We start from the raw sequence: 27,894 nt of genomic DNA on the forward strand, positions 1-27,894 counted from the left end.
ATATTATATGACTCTATGACTCTATGACATGGAAGGAGGTGTTTGGATGTGGTAGGGGGAGGGGAGATTTTGAAGCTTGTGAAATCTCCCCTCCCCCTACCGCATCCAAATACCAGCCCAGCTCGTCCCCGCCTCCCTAACCTGTTCTTCTACCCACCTAACGCCTCCTCCCACCTCAAGCCGCACAACCATCTCCTACCTACTAACCTCAACCCGCCCCCTTGACCTGTCTGTCCTCCCTGGACTGACCTATCCCCTCCCTAACTCCCCATCTACACTCACCTTTTTGGCTCCATCCCCGCCTCCTCGACCTGTCTGTTTCCTCTCCACCTATCTTCTCCTCTATCCATCTTCTACCGCCTCCCCCTCTCTCCCTATTTATTTCAGAACCCCCTTCCCCTCCCCCATTTCTGTTGAAGGGTCTAGGCCCGAAATGTCAGCCTTTCTGCTCCTATGATGCTGCTTGGCCTGCTGTGTTCATCCAGCTCTGCACCTTGTTGTCGCGGATTCTCCAGCATCTGCAGTTCCTACTATCTGTGGAGAGAAACAGGGTTAATGTTTTAGTTCAATGACCATTCACCAGAAAATCAAATAGAGAGTCATAATCATTAAAAGTTCACAGAATCTTTTACACCCTCACTGTATACCTTCTACAGGCTGAAGAATGTGTGAAAGGCTTCTTACCATGTACTTGCAGGCATATCTCTTTCTGGATTAGATGCTGAGAATTCTCAGATGGTGACTGTCTTGATCTGTATTCCACCTGACACAGGTAAGTGTGATTGTCGCTCACTCTCAGCTGGTTTATCCTGGTTGTGGCATTTCCCTTCTCTGTGTTCCCGACGAGCTTGTACCGATTTTCACCGTTTACAATTGTCCAATATCCCTGTGACTGGGCTGTAAATGTAACAATGTGTTGGTAGGGTTCCTTCCTCATCCAGGTAACAGTGGTCAGTTGGGAGGGCTTCCTGAACTTGACAATACAGGGTAAAGTAACTGAATCTCCCTCTGTCCCACTCACCACTGAGACATTTCCCTGAGCAGCTGAGGAAAAGACAAACATCAGAATGGATGAGGTCAGTGTGCAGACATTCTCATCACATTTCTTTCAATTTCATAACAAACTGGATCATTCAATACTCTACATATATCTCCAATGGTTCTGTCCCAGACATTCCCCGACAAGAGTCACCCTGATCAAGATCTCTCCCCGCCTCCCGATTTGAGAACCTTGATCATAAGATACTTACAGATCAGGAAATTCATTAAGCCCTCCCAAATTTATTCATGCACAACCCTCCATCCATTGCTCAAAGTTAATATTTTTTATGTAAGGTCAAGGATTTTACAGCCTTACCCCATCACTCTGTCCAACAATCATATTTTAAGTACTGACCACACTCTGTATGAAAGAGAACACCTGACATCATTGCTAATGTGACCATTCACAAGTTCCAGCCTGTGAGTTTTGATATGAGGACAGGTTAATTTAAACTTATATTACTGATTAATTTTAATGTGAGAGATGAATAAGTTGATTGAGTTTTTTTTTGAAAAGATGTCAAGAAGATAGATGAAAACAGAATGATAGATGTTGTCTACATGGACTTTAGCAAGGCCTTTGACCAGGTACTGCATGGTAGACTGGTTACTAAGTTTAGATCACAAGGGATCCAGGGAGAGTTAGCCAATTGGATACAAAATTGAATTGACGGTAGGAGACAGAGGGTGGTGATAGAGTGTTGTTGTTCAGACTGGAGGCCTTTGAACAGCAATGTGCCACAAGGATCGGTGCTGGCTCTGCTGTTGTTTGTCATTTATATAAACGACTCTGATGTGAATATAGGAGGTGTGGTTAGTAAGTTTGCGGATAACACCAAAGTTGGTGATACCGTGGACAGTAAAGAAGGTTATCTAAGATTACAACGGGATCTTGATCAACTGGGCCAATGGGCCGAGGAATGGCAGATAGAGATTAATGCAAGTAAATGTGAGGCATTGCATTTTGGTAAGACAAACCAGGGCAGGACTTACACAGTTAATGGAAGGGCCCTCAGGAGTGCTGTTGCACAGAGAGACTGAGGGGTGCAGGTATATAGTTTAATGAAAGTCAGGGTGGCAGGGTGGTGAAGAAAGAATTTGAAATGCTCGTCTTCATCAGTCAGAGCACTGAGTATAGAAACTGGGACATCATGTTACTACTATACAAATTATTGATAATGCCACATTTATTGTGTTGCATAGAATTCTGGTCACCCTGCTATGGTAACAATGTTACTAAACTGGAAGTGGTGCAAAAAAGATTTACAAGAATGTTATTGAGACTGGAAGGTTGGAGTTAAAAGGAGAGGCTGGACAGGCTGGGGCGTTTTTAACTTGGAGCATAGAAGGCTGAAGGGTGACTTTATAGAGATGTATAAAATCATAAGGAGAATAGTTAAGGTGAATAGCCAAGGTCTTTTCCTCAGGATGGGTAACTCAAACCTAGAGAGCATAGGTTTAACATGAGAGGGGGAAGATTTAAAAGGGACATGATGGACAAATTTTTCACACAGATGCTGGTGTGTTTATGGAACGAGCTGCTAGATGCTGTGATAGAGGTGGGTACAATTACAACATTTAAAAACTATCCGGACAGGAAATGTTTAGAGGGATAGGGGCCAAACACTGGAAAATGGGAAGAGTTCAGCTGAGGAAACCTGATCAGCATGGACGAGTTGAGCTAAAGGGCCTGTTTCTGTGCTGTATACTTCTATGACTCTATGACTCTATACTAATTGTAATATTTTGGATGCAGGTAGAGAGTAAAAATCCGCCATGTGGTGTTTCACTCTGTGAACTTTAAAGATGAGTTGAGAGATGAAATGTTTCCTCATTCCCACTTTAAATGGGAAAACACTTATTTTAAAACTATTCTGCTGTTCGACTTCTGTTCAGAAAGGCGAATATCCTCTCAGAATCAGCATTGTCAAGCCCCCACTTTGTTTCATCAATTTCCCTGATTTTGTTTTATTTGGTCATAGGTGTCTCTGGATCAGATTATTTGCATTTATTGTCCATCCTGATTGCCCAGGAGAAGCTGCCTTCTTGAGCTGATACCGGCCTGAGGTGTAGGGATTACCCACAGTAATTTTAGGGATGGACTTCCAGAATTTCAAACCAGCAGCACTTAAGGAATGGCAATATGGTAAGAATGGAACCAGACTACTCTGCATTGACCAAGGCACCAAAAATGATGAGAGCAAACACAGCCCTGTCAATCCTGCAAAGTCCTCCTCATTAACATGGGCAACACGGTGGCACAGTGGTTCGCACTGCTGCCTCAAAGCGCCAGGGACCTGGATTCGATTCCAGCCTCGGGCGACTGTCTGTGTGGAGTTTGCACATTCTCCCCGTGTCTGCGTGGGTTTCCTCCGGGTGCTCCGGTTTCCTCCCACAGTCCAAAGATGTGCAGGTTAGGCGGATTGGCCATGCTAAATTGCCCGTAGTGTTCAGGGAGGTAGAGGGTGTATATTAGGTGGGTCATAGGGGAATGGATCTGGGTGGGATGCTCTGAGGTTCGGTGTGGACGTGTTGGGCCGAAGGGCCTGTTTCCACACTGTAGGGAATCTAATTCTAACATCTGGGAGCTAGTGCAAAAAAGGGAAGAGCTGTTTCACAGACTGGTCAACTAACAGCCACACATAGCCATCTCATGGAACCATAACTTAAAAAGTCATAGGCACCACCATTACTATCCCTGGATATGTCCTGTCCCACCAGCAGAACAGACCCAACAGAGGTGGAGACACAGTGGTATATGTTCAGAAAAATTGTCCTAAGAGCTCCAACATGAAGTCCCCAATTTAGAGATGACATTGTAAGCCCATTCAGCCATAAGCTGTAACCTCAGATCTAGGTTAACCCCCACTCTACCATTGCCATCAGGCTGGGAGATCAGTGAAGAGAATCAGATTAGTATGCCATGAGCAACACAAGACAAACTGAAAAAATGTGATGCCAAAACACTGAAACTACAAACTCCAGGGCTATGTGCTTTTCTAACAGCAGAAACAGCACACAATAGAACCATCCCACAACTAGTGGATTAGATGGCTCTGCAGTCCTGATACAGCCAGTCCTGAATGATGGTGGACAATTAAACAACTCACTGGAGGTACACATATATCCACACCCTCAATGATGGGGGAGAACAACACATCAGTGCAAAAGGTAAGGCTGAAGCATTCACAACAATCTTCAGCCAGAAGTGCCGAGTGGAGGATGCATCTCAGTCTCCTCCAGAGTCTCCCAGCAACACAGATGCCTGTCTTCAGCCAATTCCATTCACTGCACATCATCCCAAGAAACTGTTGGGGTCACTGGAGAATGTGAAGCCTGTGGGCCCTGACAACATTCTGGCTATCATACTGAAGGCTTGTGCTACTGAAATTGCTGCACCAAGCTCTCTCAGTACAGCTACAACATTGGCATCTACACGACAATATGGAAAATTGCCCAGGTATGTCCTGCGTGTAAAAGCAAGGTGAGTCTAAGATGGTCAATTACTGGCCAATCAGTCAACTCTCGATCATCAGTAAAATAATGGAAGATGCCACCAGGAGTACTATTAAGCAGCACCTCCTCAGCAATAACCTATTTTGGGTTCCGCCAGAGCCACTCAGCTCCTGACCTCATGACAGCCTCGGTTCAAACATGGACAAAGGAGCTGAATTCCAGAGATGAGAAAAGAATGACTACATATGATACCAAGGCCACCGTTATTTGAGTGTGGCATCAAGGGGTCCTCACACAACTAGAGCCAATGGGCATCAGGGCCCATCTCCAATGGTTTTCATCATCCCTGGCACATAGGAAGACGGTTGGAGCAAAGTACTGCAGTTTCTGGAAACTGTACTGAAAACAAAAAATGCTGGAAATCACAACAGATCAGGCAGCATCCGTGAGAAGAGAGCAAGCTAACATTTTGGGTCAAGATGACTCTTCATCAGGGTTGACGTGAAGGTTGGAGGAGGAAGCATTGATGCAATTTTGTGGGGGTGGGGTGCGGGGGGAGAGACGCTGCTGATAATGCTGACTGTGTGATCGGAATGTGAGAATGGCAGAATAATGGTGTATCTAACAGCCAAACAGAACAAATGGTCACACTGGAGTTGGGGGTGTGGAGAGAGGATATGGTAACAGAGAATGCAACGAGTAAAGCTAATAAAAAGGGCAGAAATGCGAGAGACTTTGTGACCTGAAGGTGTTGAACTCAATATTAAGTCCATAAGGATGTAAAGTGCCCAGTCTGAAGATGAGATATTGTTCCTTCAGTTTGCGCTGTGAATCACTGGAGCATTGCAGCATGAGGACAGACAAATGGGCATGAAAGCAAATTGCTGAGTTAAAAGGTTAGGTCATGCTTGCGCATGGGCCGGAGAGTTCTGCAAAGTGGTCATCAAGTCTGTGTTTGGTTTCTCCAATGTAGATTGGGACACATTGGGTGCAACAAATGCTATCAACCAGATTGGAGGAGGTACAGATGAAATGCTGCTTCACCTGGAAACACTGTTTAGGTCCTTGGATGGTGAGCAGGGAGGAGGCGAAGGGGCTGGTGTTGCACCTTCTGCAGTTACATGGGAAGGTCCCGTGAGAAGCGGGGGTGGTGTTAATGGCCAACGAGGAATAGACTAAGGTGTGCTGGATGGAACAGTCCCTGTGAAATGCATACAGCGGGAATGAGGGGAAGACGTGTTTAGTAGTGGTGTTCTGCTGAAGTTGACTTAAATGGCAGAGGATGAGCCTTGAAATATAGAGGCTAGTTGGATGAAAAGTAAGGACGAGAGGGACCTGACCACACTACTGTGAGTGAAGGGAAGGGGCAAGAGTGGAAGCGCGGGTGATATTTCGGATGTGGTTGATGGCCCTATCAACTACGATGGGTGGGAAACCACAGTTATGGAGGAAGGAAGACATGTTAGAAGCTGTGTTTTGGAAGTTGGCTTCATTTGAACAGATACAACATTGGTGTAGGAATTGGGCAAATGGAATGGAGTCCTTACAGGACATGGGATGTGAAGAACTTTACTGAAGATAAATATGGGCGTCAGTGGCTTTGTAGTGGATGGTGGTGGACAGTTTATTCCCTGAGAGGTTAAGGAAAGGAAGGGAAGTGTCAGAGATGGACCATGTGAAAGTTATGGATGGGTGGAAATTAGAGGCAAAATTCACAAATTTTTGAAAGTCCAGGTGAAAGCGTGAAGTAGCACCAAAACTGTCGTCGAAATACCAAGCAAAGAGTTGTGGAAGGGGCCAAGTGTAGGCCCTGAACAAGGATTGTTCCACATACCCAATAAAAAGGCACCATAACTGGGTCCCATACCCACTCCTTTGACCTGGCAGAAGTAGGATGAATTAAAGGAGAAATTGTTCAGTGAGCGAACAAGTTCAGCGAAGCAGAGGAGAGTAGTGGATCGGGATTGTTCAGGCCTGTGGTCGAGGAAGAAACCAAGAGCTCATAGACCATCCTGGTAGGGAATGGAGGTATAGAGGGATTGGATATCCATGGTGAAGAGGAGGCAGTTAGAGCTAGGCAACTGGAAATTGTCAATATGGCGGAGGGCATCAGAGTACTTGCGGATGAAGGTGGGCAGGGTCTGGACAAATGGAGAAAGGATGGAGTCAAGGTTGGAGGAAATGAGCTCGGTGGGTCAGGAACAGGCTGATATGATGGGCCTTCTGGGACAGTCCAGTCTGTGGATTTTGTGAAGGAGGTTGAAGTGGGCTGTCTGGGGTTGGGACACTATAAGGTTAGATGCAGTGGGGGGAGAATGTCTGGTGGGAATGAGGTCATTGACAGTCCTGCAACAATAGCTTGGTGTTGGGATGTGGGGTCATGGTCGGGTGAGGGAGGAAAAAGCATCCGAGAGTTGGCGTTGAGCCTCTGCAAGGTAAAGACCAGTGTATCAAACAGCAACGGCATCACCCTTATTGGAGGTTCTAATGACAAAGTTGGGATTGGACCTGAGAGAGCAAAATGCAGCAATTTCAGAAGGGGACAGCTTAGAGTGGGTGAGAGGAGCAGAGAAATTGAGATGGTTGATCTCACGCTGGCAATTTTGAATGAAATGTTTGCGGACAGGTAAGAATCCAGAGGAAGGGGTATGAGTGCACGGTGAATACTCGAGGCAGGTGATGGGATCAGTGGGACGGGTACGGTGGGGGTGATTCCTGCCTGAAGAAGTTGGCATGGAGACGGAGGTGGCGGAAAAGCGGTTCAACATCATGGGAGCCTGAAAGATGGGTGTGTAAGGGTATGAAGCTGGGTCCTTTGCTAAGGACAGTATATTCAGCTTCAACGTACAGAAGATCATGAGATATGGTGAAAACATAGCAGGGGTTGGGTTTGGGGGGGATCGCTGGGGAACTGAAAGTGATGGTATCCGAGGGCTAGGAAAGGGTGGGTGCTCGGGAAGGTATGGGAATGACAATGAGTGACAGGAGGGCGTAGGGTCCCCAGAAAGTTGAGATGGTTATAGTTGCAGCAGGTCAGTCATCTCTGCTCCTGGACATTTCTGCGGGAGTTCCTCAAAGGAGTATCCTGGGCCCAACCATTTTGAGCTGCTTCATCAATGACATTCCCTCAAATATAAGGTCAGAAGTGCGGATGCATGTTTACTGATGAAAATAGGATGCAGGAGAATATCGCCACCTACAGGCTCCCCTCCAAGACGCTCACCATCCTGATTTGGAAATATTTCACCATTCCTTCAGTGTCACTAGTACAAAGTCCTGGAACTTAGTTTGCCAAATGCATCATGAGTGTCCCTGCACCTGAGGGAATGCAGCAGTTCCTGTAGGCAGCTCACTATTCCCTTCTCCATGGTTATTTGTGATGGCCAATAACGTCTGACCAAGCGTGTAATGCCCACATCCCCTTGAACAATTAAAAGGTAAATACACTTCCAAGTCAGGATGGTGTATCTGCTGCCATTTTTCACTGAGGTCATAGAGGTCACTACTTTGGAAGGTGCTGGTGGAAGAAGTGTTGGTGCATTACTGAAGAGTGTTTTGCAGTTATTTTTATTCCCACAAAAGTATTAGGAAGACACTGCCAGGATTTTGACTGAGTAACACTGAAGGAACAATGATTTCCCAGTCAGGATGGTGAGTGTCTTGGAGGGGAACCTGTAGATGGTAATGTTCCCATTGGATCTGCTGCTCTTATCCTTCTCAATGGCAGTGATTGTGGATTTGGAAAGTGCTGTCTGAGAAGAATTGGTGAGTTGCTACAGTGCATTTTGCAGATGGTACAGACTGCTGCTGCTGAGTGTCGGTGAACAGAGTGAATGTGGATGTGGTGCCAACCAAGCTGCTGTTTTTTCCTGGATAGGATCAAGCTTCTTGAATGTTGTTGGAGCTGCACTCTTGCAGGCAAGTGGGGAGTGTTCCATCACATTGCTGACTGGTCACTAGGCTTTGGAGTCAGGAGGTGTGTTAATTTACAGGATTCCTAGCCTGTGACCTGCTCTTGTAGCCACAGTTTCATTTGTACTCCTGGATCAACTCCTTGTCCACAACTGAGTGAGCCATTTAGGGAGTTAAGAGTGAATCACATGACTGTGGGTCAGGAGTCACATGTAAGTGAGGCCAGGTAAGGATGGCACATGTCCCTTCTAATAGACATGAGTGCCAGATGGTGTTTGTTTTTGTTACAGTGATGGTTCACAGTCATTACTAGTTTTCAGTTGTAGATATTTGTAAAATTTGAATTTGACAATCTGCCACTCTAATGGAACCTATTCCCCAGGACATCAGTCTCTGGAAAAGGGCTGATACCCCATTTTCGCCTCAGCCAATAGAAAGGGAAAATGGCAACAGTGAGGTTCTCAGCCAATGTGAACTGAAGATTCCTTCACCCTGTGTCGTGCTCATCCAATGAGGGCTTCAGGAGGTGTCATGTCTCTCTTGTCCTCACCCAATGTCGATAGAGCAGGGATCTCATTGGAGCTTGGACCCTTGGTGATGTTGTCTCTGTTCCCAATCCCAGAACACTGAAGCCAGTTTGAACACAGCCAATGAGTGAGTGTGTGAGAGACTGTGTGAGGTTTCAGAGACGGGAATGGAGTGGTTTATAAATCCCAGCCTCGCCTCTCTTTCTCTTTCTCACTACCTCCTGCCTCAGATCAACTGAAAGAGCCCAGGACAAGGATCTGAGCCGAAAGCTCAGGTGGAGCCTGTCCCCATTGAGCGATGAGGACAGTGACGCCATCCGGACATTGCTCCTCACCTTTCACTTCCAGCTTTGTTGGAGTCTGTGTTTCAAATTTGCCAATGTTGAGCTCTACACGACACCGATAGGAACCCTTATCCTCCTGGCCCAGTCCGTCTATTATTATTGAGGCATCTTTGTTGCTGAGGTTCCCCACGAATCTGAATCGGTTTCCACCGTCCCGCTGTATCACATTCTCACACAGCTCACCCTGGGAATGATATGCACATTTAAAGATAACATCTTTGTTCTGACTTTTCCATATCACGGAGCCGGTGAGTGTGAGATTAGTGTCTGGGTGGGTGAAGCTGCAGGGTAAAACAGCGGAGCCTCCTTTCTCAGCGCTCACACTGTCCGCGCCTGTCATTGACCAACCATTCAGAGAAAAATCTGTTGGGCGGAAGGGGGGGGGAAGAGAAAGAGAGGGAGAGATGAACACAGCCCAGACGCCAAACAGTGAGGTAAAATCTCTTATATACCGTGACGCGATATAACATCATACAATCATGGTTTATAAACTCAATGGTCACACAGCACCAGGTTATAGTCTAACAGGTTCACTTGAAATCACAAGCGTTTGAAACGCTGCCACTTCGTCAGGTGGAGTCACTTGATTAAGGGGTCACACTCTGAAAGCTTGTGATTTCAAATAAACCTGTTAGACTAGAATCTGGTGTTGTGTGTCTTTTGACCTTGGCCATCCCAGTCGAACACCGGCACCTCCACATCAGGTTTATAATCTGACCTGAGACAGTGTGGAATGAGCTACAGACTGGAGTATGATAGAGGGTTTCAGGTGGTTTGTAAACATCCTGAGGTTAAACTGCGGGTGTTTGTTGCTGTTGGTTGAAGAGAATGTTTGGTGCCTGACAGTTTTCTCAACTTTCCATTGTCCCAGGAGACCCAGAGTTATCTGAAGAGCAGAACTGAGGGTCCTCCCTTGAGAATCTTTTCTATTTCCCATCACTTTCTACTCTATTCCTGAGACAGCCTTCAACAAACTGGCTCACTCATCAGTTGCAGCAGAGGGATGGGATATGCACTGAAGGTGCAGGGGAAGTGTGGGGGTTGAATAAACAGAGAAATAAAGAAGGAGGAACAAAAACAGAAATTGCTGGAAAAGCTGGACACAAAATGTTAACTCTGATTTTTTTTCTTTTCAGATGCTGCCAGACCTGCAGAGCTTTTCCAGCAACTTCTGTTTTTCTTCCTGATTTACACCACCCAAGAGAGAGATGACTGTTGGTGATTTAACCTGAGGGTCACCATGCCTCAGACAAGGGGAAGGTTGAGAAGGTGGGACCTTCATGATAATCTCAAACAGTATGGGAATTATAGAATCATTGCATCCTTGCAGTGTGGAAACAGGTCCTTTGGCTCAATGAGTCCACACCAACCCTCAGAGCATCCCACCCGGACCCTTTCACCCACCTAATCTAGGAATCCCTGAACACTACAGGCAATTTAGCATGGCCAATCCACCCAAACTGCACATCTTTCGACTGTGGGAGGAAACCAGAGCACACGGAGGAAACCCACGCAGACACGGGGAGAATGTGCAAACACCACACACACTGTCGCCCGAGGGCCGAATCGAACTTGGGTCCCTGGTGCTGTGAGGCCACAGTGCTAACCACTGAGCCACCGTGATGCCCCTTTTAAAAGTTCTACACCAACCCATTGAACAGCATCAAAAACAAAGTTGCTGGAAAAGCTCAGCAGGTCTGGCAGCATCTGTGGAGGAGAAAACAGAGTTAACGTTTCGGGTCCGGTGACCCTTCCTCAGAACTGATGGTGGCTGGGAAAACGTCAGTTAATATGCAGAAAATAGGGAGGTGGGTGGGGTAGGGAGTAAACGATAGGATAGAGCCCAAAGAGAGAGAAAGACAGTTGGACAGACAAAGGAGTTACTAACGATCAGGCTGGGAGGGTGAATAGTTGTTAATGGGGACTGTTAGTGACTAACAACAGGGGGTGTGTAGTGGCAGGCTATGTGGTAACAAGGCCTGGTGTGTGGGGTGGGGGGCTGGGACATGGGAGAGTTTAGGCCATAAAATTATTGAACTCAATATTGAGTCCGGAGGGCTGTAGGGACCCCAAGCGGAAAATGAGGTGTTGTTGCTCCAGCTTGTGCTGGGCTTCACTGGAACACTGTAGCAAGCCGGAGACAGAGATGTTGGCCAGGGAGCAAGGTGGTGCATTGAAGTGGCAGGCAACAGGTAGTTCAGGGTCTTTTTTGCAAGCAGAACGTAGATGTTCTGCGAAGTAGTCGTCAAGTCTACACTTCGTTTCCCCAATGTAGAGGAGACCGCATTGTGAGCAGCGAATGCAGTAGACTAGATTCTTGGAAGTGCAGGTGAAGTGTTGCTTCACCTGGAAAGTATGTTTGGGCCATTGAACAGCATCCTGCTCAGACTCATCTCCCTCCTCTTTTGCTGTAACACCCACATTTACCATGGTTAGTCCACCTAACCTACACATCCCCGCACAATTTAGCATGGCTAATCCACCTAAACTGCCTATGTTTGGACTGTGGGAGGAAACCTACGCAGACACGAGGAGAATGTACAAACTCCACGTATACAGTAGCCGGAGGGTAGGATCAAACCCCAGTCCCTAGCACTGTGAGGCAGTAGGGCTAACCACTGAACCACCTGAGCTCGGGAATTAAACCAACATTGTTTGCATCATTCTACATCGCAAAATCAACTGTCCAGCTAAATGACCCCACGAAGACGAACGAATTCAGTCCAAAAGGCAATGTGAACATTGTCAACTGAGGGCATAAGGGAGCATGGCATGGCTGGATGTCAGTTCCTTGTGGGTAAGACATAAGCTGAGGGTGTTGGTTAATGTGTGGGAATGTGATATTGTCATTATTACAGAGGGGGTAGGTGATGGCCTAGTGGTATTATCGCTAGACTATTAATCCAGGAACCCAGCTGATGTTCTGCAGACCAGGGTTCAAATCCCACCATTAAACAAAAAGTTTGGGATTAAGAATCTACTGATTACCATGAAATCATTACCAATTGTCAGGAAAAAGCCCTCTGGTTCACTAATGTCCTTCAGAGGAGGAAATCTACTACCCTCACCTGGTCTGGCCTACATGTGACTCCAGACCCACAGCAATGTGGTTGACTCTCAACTGCCCTCTGAAATGGCCTAGCAAGCCACTCCATTGTATCAATATTTATTCTCCCATGTCCCTAGTCTCTATTTCTTTCTGCACAGTAAAAAAAACTGATGCAAAGTATTCCTTTAGTATCTCTCCCATGTGGTTCCACAAATAGACAACCTCGCTGATCTTTCAGGGGCCTTTTCTCTCTCTAGTTGTTCTTTTATTCTTAATGAATTTGTATTATGTTTAACCGTATCTTCCAAGGCTGTCTCCTATCCCCTTTTTACCCTCCTGATTTCTCTCTTAAGAATGTTGTACTGTTCAAGAGATTCAATTGATCCCAGTTACCTACACTTAATATATGGTTCCTTCTCATTCTTGGCTAGACCCTCAATATTTTATTCTCCCATCGTTCCCTACTTTTACTGGTCTCATCTTTCACTGTAACAGGAACATGATGCCTCTGACCTCTTGTCACCTCACTTTTGAAAATCTCCCACTTGCCAGCCGTCCATTTACCTATGAATAATCTACTCCAATCAAATTTTAAACGTCCCTGTCTCATAGCATCAAAATTTACCTTACACCAATTAAGAAATTTAACTTTTGTACAAGGCCTATCATTTTCCATAACTATGTTAAAACGAATAGAATTATGGACACTGGTCCTAAAGTGCCCTCCCACTAACACTTAAGACACTTGCCTTGCCTTATTTCCCAAGAGAAGATCACGTTTTGCTCCTTCTTCAGTAGTTATGTCTGCATATTGATAAAGAAAATTTTCTTGGACACATTTAACAAATTTCTCACTGTCCAAACCCTTGAAACAATGGCAATCCCAGTCTACGGTCATCAAGTTAAAATCCTCTGCTATAACAACACTATTGTTCTTATATGTATCTGAGATCTCTCTACAGATTTGCTCCTCAAGTTCCTCTGAATATTTGGGTCCCATAATACACTCCCATCAAGGTGATCATCCCAAGATTTAAAAAATCTTGAGGGACTTAGATAAGGTGAACCTCAAAGATCTTTTCCCTAGGGTGGGCAAATTCAAAACTAGGGGAATATTTTTGAGGTGAGAGCAGAAAGATTTAAACGAGACATGAGGGGCAACTTTCTCACACAGAGGGTGGTTTGTATTCTAATGAACTGTCAGAGGCAGTGGTATATTCAGCTACAGTTTCAAAATTAAAAATGCTTTTGGATAGGTACGTGAATAGGAAAGTGTTATGGGCCAAATGCAGGCTAGTTTAGTTCGGAAAACTTGGTCAGCATGGACGAGTTGGACTAAAGGCCCTGGTTCCCTGCTGTATGACTCTATGACTATAAACCTGGGGCAATCTCTTTGTTGGGCATGTATTATAGACTCTGAAACAGTCCAGGAGAGATAGAAAGTGAGATATGTTGACAAATCTCCAGAGAACTGTAAAAATAATAGGGGATGTCAACTTCCCTAGTATTTAATGTGATAGACAAAGTATGAAAGGCTTAGAGGGGCCAGAATTCTTAAGCTATGTCCAGGAGAGATTTTTCATCCAGCACATTAGACAATCCTACCAGAGAGGGCGTGATGCTGGATCAAACTGCAGGGAACCAGATATGAGTGTTTGATGTATCAGTAGGGAACATTACAGTGACATTGACCATAATTCAGTAAGGTTTCAGGTAATTAAGGACAAGGACAAAGTTCTGAATGGGGAGAAGGCTGAATGAAATAAGACAGAATCTGGCTGAAGTAGATTCGAAACAGCTACTTGCAGGAAAATCCATATCAGAGCAGTGGAAGACTTCCAAAAGGTGAGTCCAGGATCAATATGTTCCTGTAAAGGTGAAGGTGAAGGGTAGGGCCTACAAGTCCAGAGGACTCTGGATGTACAGAATTGGAAAAGGGAGAAAAGGAAGCTTATAGGAGGTATTGAGCTCTGAAAAGACCAGATGTCCTCAGAGTATAGCAAGTACAAGGGGTTACATAAGGAAGAAAGTAGGATAGCAAAGTGGGGACAAGAAAATAAAACACTGTTAAATAATATTAAGAAAAATCCAAGGGGAATTTTATAACTATATTAGGGGGAAGAGAATAATCAGGGAAAGAGTAAGGCCTATTAGGGACCAAATGGCAATCTGTGTGTGGAGCCAAAGTCATAGGTGAGGTTTCAAATGAGTTTTTGACATGTGTATTCACTAGAGAGAGAAGTTCAATGCAAGTATAGAATTTAGGAATAAGCGCAGTGATAAATGTGAACAAGGTATCATATTGAAAGTGGAATAAGTAATGGTTTTGTCTGGCTTGGAAGTAAATCCCCAGGCCAAGATGAGATGTATCCCAGGTTGTGTGTGGGGTAAGGGAAGAGAATACAGGGACTCTGACAATAATTTGCAAATCCTCCCTGGCCACAGGAGGGGTGCCAGGGGACTGAAGGACAGCTAATGTACTATTAGTCAAGAAGGGTAGTAGTGATAAAGCAGGAAACTACAGGCCAGTGAGGCTAACATGAGTGGTGAGGAAACTATTGGAAACAAATCTAAGGGACAGAATGAATCTCTACTCGGACATGCAGGGTTAATCAAAGCTAATCAGCATGGGTGTGGAAAGGAATTGGATTGAATTGAATTAAATTGAATTTTTCAAGGGGGTGACTAGGTGCGTGGATGAGGATAATGTAGTTGATGTAGTCGACATGGACTTCAGTGAGCTTCACATAAGAATGTCTTACTCATCTGGCTTTCTGCACATTGACCAGATAGGATTCTGTCTGTCCCTCCATGAAACACATTAACATAAACTAACTCAGTGACTGTTTATTGCCCTCCTCCTTGGGGTACTGAAAAATCTTCGGACTTATATTCAACTCTGATGGTCTGGTGATCCCTTTCCAACTGTCTGTCTAACTACCCTATGATCTGTATGTCCTTTTTTGATATGATCTGCCTGTACTCCTCAGAACTTGCTCATATCCCCATTCATTGAGTACTCTGTTGTCTTGTTCCTTCTTCCGAAGTACGTCATCTCACATTTATCAGGGTAAAATTCCATCTGCTATTGATCTGCCCATCTGAACAATCCATTTGTACACTACAGTAAGCAAATGCTCTTGCTTTCAGCGGCAGCAGCGTGAGCCAGAGTATCGACAGGAAGGTAAGGTTGTTTTTTTCTCCTGTATAAAAACTTACCTCGTGCAGCAGAAGCCCTCTTGTTTTCAGCAGCGGGTGTGTGGAGAGAACGCGAGCCAGGAAGGAACTGATATATTTGGGCATTGGCTAAACCCGAAACACTACATGTGTAGTGTCTCGTACCCATCCTCCTCCTCTAACCAAAAAAAAAGGACTGTGTGGAGGGCTGGTAAGGTAAGGCTTTTTTTTTATTCTTCTGGAAATCTAGAGTAGAGGGAATGGAAGCGAGGACAGTTGCATGTTCCTCTTGCAGGATGTGGGAGGTAAGGGTCACTGCTGGTGTCCCCTCTGACTTCACCTGCGAGAAGTGCATCCAACTCCAGATCCTCACAACCGCATTAGGGAACTGGAGCTGGAGCTGGATGAACTCCGGATCATTCGGGAGGCTGAGGGAGTGATAGAGAGGAGTTATAGGGAGGTGGTCACACCCAAGGTACAGGAAAAAGGTAGCTGGGTGACTGTCAGGAAGGGGAAAGGGGATAGGCAGACAGTGCAGGGATCCCCTGTGGCCGTTCCCCTCAATAATAAGTATACCATTTTGGATACTGTTGGGGGGGGACGACCTACCAGGGGAAGGCCATAGCGGACAGGTCTCTGGCACTGAGCCTGGCCCTGTGGCACAGAAGGGAAGGGGGGAGAATAGGAGAGCAATTGTAGTGGGGGATTCAATAGTAAGAGGCACAGACAGGCGGTTCTGTGGATGCGAACGAGATGAACGGACGGTATGTTGCCTCCCGGGTGCCAGGGTCCGTGATGTCTCGGATCGTGTCTTCAAGATCCTTAAGGGGGACGGTGAGCAACCAGCAGTCATGGTACACATCGGTACCAATGACGGAGGTAGAAAAAGGACTGAGAATGTGAAAAACGAGTACAGGGAGTTAGGTTGGAAGCTGAAGTCCAGGACAAACAGGGTAGTTATCTCTGGATTACTATCAGTGCCCCGTGATAACGAGGTAAGAAATAGGAAGAGAGTGCAGCTAAACACATGGCTACAGGGCTGGTGTAGGAGGGAGGGCTTCCATTATGTGGATAATTGGAGCACATTCTGAGGAAGGTGGGACCTGTACAGGAAGGACGGGTTAAACCTAAACCGGAAGGGCACAAATATCCTGGGAGGGAGGTTTGCTCGAGCTATACGGGATGGTTTAAACTAGATTGGCAGGGGGTGGGGAACCGGATTTATAATTCAGAGGATGAGGTATTCAGCCTTCCAACGGACACAACAGGGAGTGAGGTTGTTAATAAAGAAATGTGGTCAATGGAGCGTAATTGTGGACACAGAGATGGTTTGAGGTGTGTATACTTCAATGCTAGAAGTATCAGAAATAAGGCGGATGAACGTAGAGCATGGGTCGGTACTTGGAACTACGATGTTGTGTCCATTACAGAAACTTGGGTAACTCAGGGAGAGGAATGATTGTTGGAAGTTCCGGGATTTAGATGTTTTAAAAGAAATAGGGAGAGTGGAAAAAGAGGTTGGGGAGTGGCATTGCTAGTCAGGACTAGTATAGCAGCTACTGAAAGGCAATTCGAGAATGATATGTCGACAGAGTCAGTTTGGGTTGAGGTCCAGAAAAAGAAAGGAGCAGTCACTTTGTTGGGGTTTTTTTACAGACCCCCCCAATTGTTGCAGAGAAGTAGCGGAGCGGATTGGGAGGCAGATACTGGAAAGGTGCAGAAGTCACAGGGTTGTAGTCATGGGTGACTTCAGCTTTCCAAATATTGATTGGAAACATTTTAGTTATATTAGTTTAGATGGAGCGGATTTTGTCCAGTGCGTTCAGGAAGGATTCCTGATACAGTATGTAGATAGACCAACACAAGGAGAGGCCACTTTGGATTTGGTGCTTGGCAATGAACCGGGCCAAGTGTTAGACCTGTTGGTCGGAGAGCATTTTGGCGACAGCGATCATAACTCTATTACTTTGACAATAGTCATGGAAAAGGATAGGTACATACAGCAGGGTAAGGTTTATAATTGGGGAAAGGGTAATTACAATTCAGTTAGGCAAGAACTGGGTAACATAAATTGGGAACAGATGCTGTCAGGGAAGAGCACTATTGAAATGTGGAGATTGTTTAAGGCATGCATACTGCGTGTGCTCGATATGTTTGTCCCGAGCAGGCAGGGAAGATGCGGTTGAGTGAGGGAGCCTTGGTTCTCAAGAGAGGTCGAACGTCTGGTTAAGAGAAAGAAGGATGCTTATGTAAGGTTTAGGAAACAAGGAACAGAAAAGGCTCCAGAGGGATACAAGATATCCAGGAAGGAGCTGAAGAAAGAGCTTACGAGAGCAGTAAGGGGGCATGAGAAAACCTTGGCAGATAGGATCAAGGAAAACTCCAAGCCTTTTTACATGTACGTGAGGAATAAGAGGATAACCAGAGAAAGGGTGGGGCCGATCAGGATTGTAAAGGGAATTTGTGCACGGAGCCTAAAGAGATAGGAGAGGTCCTCAATGAATACTTTTCTTCAATATTCACAACTCACAGTGACCTAGTTGTAGAGGAGGACAGTGTGAAACAGGCTGGTCAGCTGGAGGAGGTTGATGTTAGTAAGGAAAATGTGCTAGGAATTTTGAGGAAGTTGAAGATAGATAAGTCCCCCGGGCCTGATGGAATTTATCCAAGAATTGTATGGGAAGATAGGGAAGAGGTCGCAGCGCCTTTGGCGATGATCTTTTTGTCCTCACTGTCCACGGGTATAGTGCCGAAAGATTGGAGAGAGGCAAACGTCATTCCCGTGTTCAAAAAAGGGAATAGGGATAACCCCAGAAATTACAGGCCAGTTAGTCTTACATCAGTGGTGGGCAAATAATTGGAAAGGTCTCTGAGAAATAGGATTTATGATCACTTGGAAAGCACAGTTTGATTCGTGATAGTCAGCATGGATTTGTGAGGGGTAGATCATGCCTCACAAACCTTATTGAATTCTTTGAAGAGGTGACCAAACACGTGGATGAAGGTAGAGCAATGGACGGGGTATAGATGGATTTAAGTAAGGCGTTTGATAAGGTTCCCCATGGCAGGCTCATTGCAGAAGGTAAGGAGGCATGGGATAATGGGAAATGTGGCAGATTGGATTCAGAATTGGCTGACCCTTAGAAGAAAAAGGGTGGTAGTGGACGGAAAATATTCAACATGGTGCTCAGTTACGAGTGATGTACTACAAGGATCTGTTCTGGGTCCTCTTCTATTTGTGATTTTTGTAAATGATTTGGATGAAGGAGTGAAAAGGTGGATTAGCAAGTTCGCGGACGCTGCAAAGGTGGGTTGCGTTGTGGACAGTGCGGAGGGCTGTTCTAGGTTACAAAGGGACATTGATAGGATGCAGAGCTGGGCTGAGAAGTGGCAGATGGAGTTTAACCCTGAAAAGTGTGAGGTGATTCATTTTGGAAGGACAAACTTGAAAGCAGAATACAGGGTTAATGGAAAGATTCTTGGCAGTGTGGAGGAGCAGAGGGATCTTGGGGTTCATGTTCACAGTTCTCTGAGAGCTGCCACCCAGGTGGATAGAGTTGTTAAGAAGGCGTATGGTGTGTTAGCTTTCATTAATAGAGGGATTGAGTTCAAGAGCCATGAAGTTATGCTCCAGCTACACAAAAGCCTGATTTGGCCACATCTGGAGTATTGTGTCCAGTTCTGGTCGCCTCATTACAGGAAAGATGTGGAGGCGTTGGAAAAGGTGCAGAGGAGATTTAGCAGGATGTTGCCTGGAATGGAGGGAAGGTCTTACGAGGAAAGGTTGAGAGAGCTAGAGCTTTTCTGTTTAGAACGACGAAGGATGAGAGGTGACTTGACAGAGGTGTACAAAATGATCAGAGGTATAGATACAGTAGACAGCCAGAGACTTTTTCCGAGGGTGGAGGTAGCTATTACGAGGGAGCATAGTTTTAAAGTGAGTGTAAGTAGATATAGGGGAGACGTCAGAGGTAGGTTCTTTACTCAGAGAGTGGTAGGGGCGTGGAATGCGTTGCCGGAGACTGTAGTGGAGTCGGCCTCATTAGGGGCATTTAAGCGGCTATTAGATAGGCATATGGATGATAGTATAAGGTAGGAGGTTAGATAGACCTTAGGTTCAGGGTAAAAGTTCGGCACAACATCGTGGGTCGAAAGGCCTGTACTGTGCTGTACTGTTCAATGTTCTATGTTCAAACACTTTCCTCTGTAATGTCAACCATCAGGCCACTCTTTGCGTCTTCCACAAACATACGTATCATCCCTCCATCATTCGCATCGACATCATTTATAAGTATCACAAACACAGCACTGATTCCTCTGGTATGCCACTGCACATTGGGCTCCAGGCACACCAAAAGCCTTCTAACAGCACTCTCTGTCTCCTGTCATGAAGCCAATTTTGGTTCTAATGTGCCAAGTTATGCTGGATCCTGTGAACTTTCACCTTCTTTGTCAGTTTCCCATGTGGGACTTCTTCAAGGGCCTTCCTGAAATCCATACAAACTGCATCACTTGCCGGACTGCCATCCAAACACTTAGTCACCTCCTTAAAATATTCCACCAGATTTGTTAGGTATGACCTATCTCAGACAAAGCCATACTGACTATTCCTGTTCAAACCCTGTTTCTCGAAATGGAGACTAATTTTCTCCTTCACTACTTTTGTCAATAGTTTCCGTTCCACTGAGGTTCGACTCATTGGTCTAAAGTTCCCTGGTCTATCTATACTATCCTCTTGTTAAGTGGAACCATGAGCTGCTCTCCAATCCTCTGGCACCTTCCCTGTGGCCAGAGCCCATGTAAAATTTTGTGTCAGGGCCCCCGTAATTTCCTCCCTCATCTCCCACAATATCTGGGATGCAAGTCACTTATACCTGGGGATTTGTCCACTTTTACATCTGCCAAAACCTCCAGTAGCTCATTCCACATTACTACATCTGAAATAACCTGTTCCCAGGCAGATTCTGCAACGCGCTTCTCTGAGAAACAATCCCTTCAGCACCTTACACATTCATTTTCTTTGTTATCCTTGCCTATCTGAATTGTTAGTCAATATGCAAATTTGAATCACTTTCTTATGCACCTGAACTATCTCCTGGTTTATAATTTATGCTGCAGACAGACAACTTGTCTGCAGCCTATAAATAATTCCCACTAGTGATTCATTTCCCTTGATATTCCTTATTTGCACCCAAACCAATTCCACATCATGACCTATTGAATTTATGTTACTTATTCACCGCCACACTGAGACATAGCTTTCTTAAAAATGTGATCATACTTCCTTTCCCTTTGTGCCAATTTTTCCCAAACAGATAAAGAGCACAATGTTATAATTTTTTAACCATTATTTTTTATCCTGGAGCTAGATTTTATTCCACTCGTCCCAATATATTTTCTACACCTGCCTGACGCACTTTGATTGTATTTCACCTCTTCACTACCCTGTACTCTCTGCTGTATTGTTTCCTTTTTATTGGGTGTGAAGGAACCTGATAAAGTGTATAAAATTGTGAGTGCACAGTTAGGATAGATAAGCAGGCAGCTTTTTTCATTCATAGAGGGGTCAGTAACCAGGAATTGAAGGCCAGAGATAGAGAGTAAAGAGAGAGTTAAGGAGACTTGAGGAGATTTTTTTTCACACCTAGGATGGTTGATTTAGCAATGCTAATAACATTTCAGCAGTATTTAGATATTCATTTGCACTTCTATTTGCCTTTTCCATAGCCTGCACCTCTGCTGTCTCATTTCTTTTTATTTTTTAACCCTTCCCTCCAATTGAATCCCATCTCGCATCCTCACCCCTGTCCCAATAATTAATTTAAAATCCTCTATAATTTGGTAAAAAGGCAAATGGACCAACAGTTGCAAACTGGGAGAAGTATAGTCAGATCTGTGTTCACTGTCACAGACGTGATAACTCAAATGGCCTCTTTCTATGCTGTAAAAGTCTAAGAGTCCATGAATCTACAATGAAAAGTTGACGGAATGAATTGTCACACCAGGAATAGTTAATCATCAGTGGTTTACTGACAGTAATTAATACTCATCATATTGATAAAAGGGCTTTGAGGCTGAAATAGACAGGATGTAACTTTCTGTGCTGAGCTTAGTTTGTATTGATTATAAAAATGCAGTGACTTCACATCTTTCAGTCAATCTCAAAGGTCAGCCAACAGCAGGGTTTGTTTTACATCCGGTAACAATTTTTGCCTGTGTTCTGTATTTGTGGTATTATTTGTAAGAAATAACAGCAAATGCCTGTAGTCTCATCATTGTTACTTCTCATTCACTTGTGCCCCAGCATCTCTCTGAAACCTGGTTGTGTGTGCAGTATTCCATATCTCCCCGAACTCTCTGGAAATTTACATAAATTTTTGTGGGCTCTGACCCACAAGGAGCTCTGATGGGAATGATTTGGCAGCTTCAGGAAAGCGTTTTCATCTTGCCTTCATTTGTTACAAAGCAAACAATTTCTCCCTGATGAAGAAACCATGGTGAAGGAAAAGGCACTTTGTGCTAAACAGCAACTGGTTGAGGAATTAAATGCCAGGCAACAGACATATCATCGAGGAGGAGGCAATTGTATGATAAACAAAATGGATTTGAAAGGTAATATTAGAAAGTACTTACTGTAACCCCGCACCAAGACTGACAGGAGGACTGCAGAGAGACAAACATAGAGAGACCTCATTGTCAATACTTCACCATTTCACCCTTCTCAATCGCTGACTCTTGTCCTTTTACAGAAAATTACGGAAGTTAGTTGACTTCCTGTGCACTGCTTAAGAAATGTCAGTCTATCTTACAAGATATAAAGAACGAAAGGAAAGTCTGTGTATTTCCAATTGCAGCTGAGAGAATGGCAAATCTATTTTAAAACTGAGGCACCAATCTCAGCAACTGTTGAGAAAAGGAGATGTTGCATTAACTTCTAATACATATACTAATGTAGGAGAAGAGATGGCCTTGTGGTATTATCACTGAGCTGTTAATCCAGAGACCAAGATAATGTTTGGGGGACCCAGGTTTGAATCCAGCTACAGCAGATGGTGGAATTTGAATGAAATAAAATATCTGGAATTAAGAATCTAATGATGACCATGAATCTATTGTTGATTGTCAGGAAAAACCCATCTGGTTCAATAATGTCCTTTTGGGAGGGAAACTGCCATCCTTACCTGGTCTGGCCGACATGTGACTCCAGACCCACAGCAATGTGGTTGACTCTGAACTGCCCTCTGGGCAATTAGGGATGGGCAATAAACGCTGCGAAGCCAGCTATGCCCTCATCCTATTAATGAATTTTTAAAAAATTCCTCAATATCCTCAACATCAAATACTCTGAGAACTGGACGCGGTTACAGACAGACTAAAGTTCCCTCTTCACTGTCCTCAGCAGGACAGGGACAATGTGGTGTTAGGTACAGGGTAAAGTTTCTTCTACTCTTTTAAACTGAAATAAACCTGTAGTAGAGCACCCACTCCCAAGGATAGTACTGCATGAAGTAAGGTACAGAGTAAGGTGCCCCCTGCACATTTACAACTGAAAGGGAACAGAAAATAAAGACCCTGACAACTGTCCCATCAAACATTCCAAGATAGGTACAGCACAGTGTCAGATACAGAGTAGGGTGCTCCCTACACGTTTATAATCGAAAGGGAATGGAAAATAAAGATCCCTGAAACACATCCCCATCAAAAACTCCCAGGACAAAAACAGTGCTGGACCAGATAAAAAGTTAATTTCTTCTCTCTGGCAGACCAGATCCCTCTGTATTGTTGAAGGGAGAGTGAGTTGAGACACAGATGGAGACCGCTGTTCTGGACATTCTGAACACATGTCGTGGGGATAAGGGGTGACCCAGGGTCACAGATCTCTGGCGAGTTAACCACTATGCAAATTCCGTTTGTGTTGGCATTGTGGTCTCTCTCACATACACACACACACACACACATATACAGTTCTTTTTAGTTCCTTTAAATCCAACCACAGGACTTAACAGTGCAACAAATTCTGCAGTGGCTGCTGAAACCAGTGTGTGGTTTACATGTTATTTCTGCACTTCTCACAATTTCGTTTGAGAGCCCCAATGCTTTGAGCTGTAACTTGTGTTTATTTCACTAGGTCTGATCTGCACCAAGTATTTTGGAGTATTTTTACCTGCCTCTCTCTCATTCCAGGAAGAAAACAGCCTGCAATTGGGCAGAAAGAGTCAAGAGGGCAGGTGCGTTGTTGATCATTCAGCACCTACGTCCTTATGTGGAGAGCATCCTGACTCTAACTGGCCCGAACAGGGCCAGGGTATATTGGAGGTTGTTCTCGGCTGACAGTACCAGGAGTTCCTGAGAAAGGCTGTCTCCATAAGTCAACTGATGATGACAGACAACTATAACAGTTTCCTGTGTCTGTGCTAAATGCTAAATCATAGAATCCCTACAGTGTGGAAACAGGCCATTTGGCGCAACAAGCCCACACTGACCCTCTGAAGAGCATCCCGCCCAGACCTATCCCCCTACTCTAACCATGGAACCCTGCATTTCCCATGGCTAATGCACCTAACCTACACACCCCTGAACTATGGGAAATTTAGCATTGCCAATCCACCTAACTTACACCTCTTTAGACTGTGGGAAGAAACCGGAATACCCGGCAGAAATCAGCACAGATACAGACAGAACGTGCAAACTCCACAAAGACAGTTGCCTGAGGTTGGAATCAAACCCGGGTCCCTGGTGCTGTGAGGCAGCAGTGTTAACCACTGGCTCACCATGCTGCCCATGTGTCAGGTGAGCCCTACAGAGGCTAGAGAATACTATCTCTGCCCACAATGATATTTTCAATTTAATTTTAAATTTGCTTTGAATTTTGTGTTTTGGAACAATCACTAGCGTTTCATTTGATCCTTTAATTTTTATTGGTTGTTTCAGAACAATAACAAAAAGAATTTCAGTGTTAAATTGTTGCCCTCAGACTCTTGGGCATTCTGGAGTGCCTTAACTCCACCCACAACAACATTTTTAATTCTAAAGTCACACTGAAACTTTTGATTTTGTTACAGCTCCTTTAAGGGCCTGTTAACTTTAAGTTTGGTCTCATGAGTTAAACTTATATTGGTTATTTCCTAAACAAAGACCATCAACAGACATTGCAATGGCCACAGGTATACGTTCAGCCTGCTTTGAACACTCGGTAGCGCAAGAGCTGCAGTGCATCATTCAGAGGGATGACATTTTAATTACAATAGTGCACTTCCTTTGGAGATATGAGTTTTATTTTTACAATGCCTCTATGAGCTGGTGCTGAAGTATATTTGATTTCATGGGTTGTCAAAAAGAAAGAGTACGAAGAGTAATTTGCTGCAAGTGTTAACAGTTTATGCTGTCATTGGGAAAATGCTAGAATCCATTATTGAGGTGGTGGCATCAGGATTTAGATCATCAATGCAATCAGGCAGAGTCAACATGGTTTTGTGAAAGGGAAATAGTGTTTGATTAATTTATCAAAGTTCTTTGACAAACTGACAATCAACATGGAGAAAGGGGTCCTGATAATGTTCTGAGGAAGGGTCACTGGACCCCAAACATTAACTTTGATTTCTCTCCATAGATACTGCCAGACTTGCTGAGATTTTCCAGCAATTTCTGTTTTTGGTGGAGAAAGGGGTCGCTGTGGTACACCAGGATTTTGAAAAAGGTGTTTGATAAATCTTTATAATGCATTGATGGCATGTGGGATGTTGCTGGTTGGGCCAGCATTTATTTTCAGCATGTTCATGAATGTCCTTCAAAGAAAGGAATCTGCTGTCCTTACCAGGTCTGGCCTGCGTCTGGTTTTGGTTCTACATACTATGGTAAATTTTTGAGCTGAATCTTACATTGTTTTGCCTGACAGGCACAGCTGGCACAGCACAGCATGGCTTGGCATAGCACAACACAGCCTGGTAAGGTAACACAAGGGAAAGAATGGAGACTGTGAGGATGCAGGTTGGTGCTAACTGAGCAAGTGGTCAGAAAACGAGCGAGCGGCCCTGAGGTGCAAAAACAAACCCAAAGAACTGCAGATACTAGAAATCAGAAACAGAAGCAGAAACTGCTGGAAAACCTCAAAGGTGTGGCAGCGTCTGTGGAGAGAAAGCAGAGTTAATGTTTCAGGGCCAGTGACCCTACTTCAGAACTCAGACACACAGATGCTGACAGAAAGGAACTAAATTTAAAGGTCAGTCTGGGAGAATGAATAGCTGCTAATGGAGACAGTTAGTGGCTGATAATGGGTTAATTGTGGTAGCAGTCCATGTGATGACAAGGGCCTGGTATGTGGGCCCTGAGAGGCAGACTGGTCCAATCCGAGAGCTGGGTGCCTGTCCATCTGCACAAAGTGTCCCTGCAGCAACCTTTCAATGTTACTTGTCCCCAGTACAGGTCTGTGCTTCCAAAGTGACCTGGCAATATATCAGAGAGTGGCCATGAAGGTCACGAGGGATTGGAAAATGTCAGGATGCCAATGTCTGTGGACGATAGGTGTGTGCGGATGATGCCTGTGGACCGTGTCCTGAGACGCTGTTTGGTGCTGAGCAACATGGAGGCTCCTCACAGGCAGCAGTGAGCTGAAGTCTCCAGGTACCTGCTCTGACCTCCATGTCGAGAATTTGTGATGTCTAACTTGCTTGGCACCTTTTTGAAAGTCATGAAGCTGAATGTTAATCAGCAGGTTCAGGCTTTTAAAAAGCTATAATGCCCCTGTAATTTACACTTTCCTGACAATGGGTCAGACCCAAACAAATCAGTGGCCATGATTGAAAATTCTCCCTGATGTCCTGGTCAATCCCTGAACCAATGTCAGTGACTCTAATATGCGGATTTTAGCACAATGCTGTTTGTTGGGAAATGAAAAGAGGGAGACTGAAAGGAATAAATGTATTTTCAAAATTAAATGTGAAGTTTACAAATTGCCTGGAACAATTCACAATCGGAAAAATAAGACTCAGCGATTATAACTGTTCCCTTTCTGTGTCGTGATAAACATCATTTGAACGATATAAGTGCACATTTTTCCATCTCTTAATGTTAACTGAGCGATCTAGAAAGCCATTGTTAAAAATGTCCTTGACAAGGCCAGATGTCCACCACCATCTTCCAAGGGATGAGCAGCGAAAGCTGTCCCATCCCAAATAAAAGCCATCGACAGAGGTACAGAAAATAAATATAAATTATATTGACACACGACACATGTATTCAATATCATATTACATATAGATGGATATTGTTATGCCTCACTGAGGTAGCATGTTGGACATCAAGCCTCACTATTCCTGGAGTCATCATAAAAGTTAAAGTTTTTTGGAAGTTCACAAAATTCCCCAGTTTACCTGAGTTTTAGACTAGGTTGACAGAATGCACAGACCAGCTTTCTGTACTTCACAAGGATGATTATTTACCACAAGGAAAGAGACTCTCATTCCAGAGAAATAATGACCAATGATTGATGTATAACACTACTTGTTAAAACTCTAAGATCCTCATAAACTGCCTATTAAATGTACATGTACACACACACACACAGACAGGAAATAAACATTGGTTTTTGGGTGGAGGGAAAGCAGTTTCAGTTGTCCCTGTTCACAGGATCTGCTGAGATGATTGTTGTGCTGAACAGAAAGCTGCTTCTCCAGATGCTGTCACTGGTTTATATGAGATACAGGGTGGCTTTCAAAAGTCTAACATAATAATTAAAGGTCAGAGCTTACTGCAACTGCTAAAGGGAAAAAAATAAGTTGGTTTTCCTCAGATTTAAAGTAGCTTTTATTGCAAGGAGCAGAACTGATGATGAATAGTTACTCAGCTGGTAGATATCTGATCACACCTCCCGGTCTTGTTCACATCCACAAGCTGTTCAGTTACCTGGGAACCAATCACGTAGTTGTTGGCAGCAAAAAGGTCTTTGTCATTGATTACTGGTCATTAGTCCACAGACCAGTCAGATACTTATTGCCGGCAGAATCTCCATTTGTACATGCTGTTGTGTCCAGCTCACCTGCACCACCTTCTGCTACTGTTTGGTGTGGCAGCTGTGTAAGCAGGACTTACAATGAGGGTCAAGGTACTTGTTTTCAAAAACATGCATTAATCCTTCAACAATCCTTGGCTTTCAAACAATTCTGATCCATTTCAGTCCATAATTAAAAATACAGAAAGATAAAAATGCACAAATTTTATAAAACATAAAAAAAAACTTCTGAAGAACAATTGTGTCATGTTTAAAAGCTGGTGAATCACATGGTACTCCTTGAATTTGATCTGGGAAACAGTGCAGCCTTGGTTACACAGGTTCAGTACTTAATGTGAATACTCACTTCTAATGTTCACAACAGCTGCACAGCATACATCT

At 44.5% G+C, this 27,894-nt stretch overlaps 1 protein-coding gene across 6 annotated transcripts in view; it reads right to left on the minus strand.

The window, feature by feature from the left end:
- Positions 1 to 22,242, minus strand: part of LOC109922807 (sialic acid-binding Ig-like lectin 15) — a 45,221-nt gene extending 22,979 nt beyond the window's left edge. For 2 of the 6 annotated variants that reach the window (XM_048594980.1, XM_048594979.1), the window contains exons 1-3: positions 22,140 to 22,239; positions 9,272 to 9,643; positions 685 to 1,044 (exon numbers count right to left, since the gene is read on the minus strand). In XM_048594980.1, the coding sequence (XP_048450937.1) occupies positions 685 to 1,044; positions 9,272 to 9,643; positions 22,140 to 22,200 (793 nt within the window). In that variant the 5' untranslated portion in view covers positions 22,201 to 22,239. Of the gene's footprint in view, positions 1 to 684; positions 1,045 to 9,271; positions 9,644 to 22,139 lie in introns of all 6 variants that reach the window. The other 4 variants (XM_048594978.1, XM_048594983.1, XM_048594982.1 and 1 more) reach the window with 4 other exon arrangements.
- Between the last annotated feature and the right edge of the window lie 5,652 nt (positions 22,243 to 27,894).

This window comes from Rhincodon typus, chromosome 3 (assembly GCF_021869965.1).
Source record: "Rhincodon typus isolate 14 chromosome 3, sRhiTyp1.1, whole genome shotgun sequence".
Taxonomy (NCBI): domain Eukaryota; kingdom Metazoa; phylum Chordata; class Chondrichthyes; order Orectolobiformes; family Rhincodontidae; genus Rhincodon; species Rhincodon typus.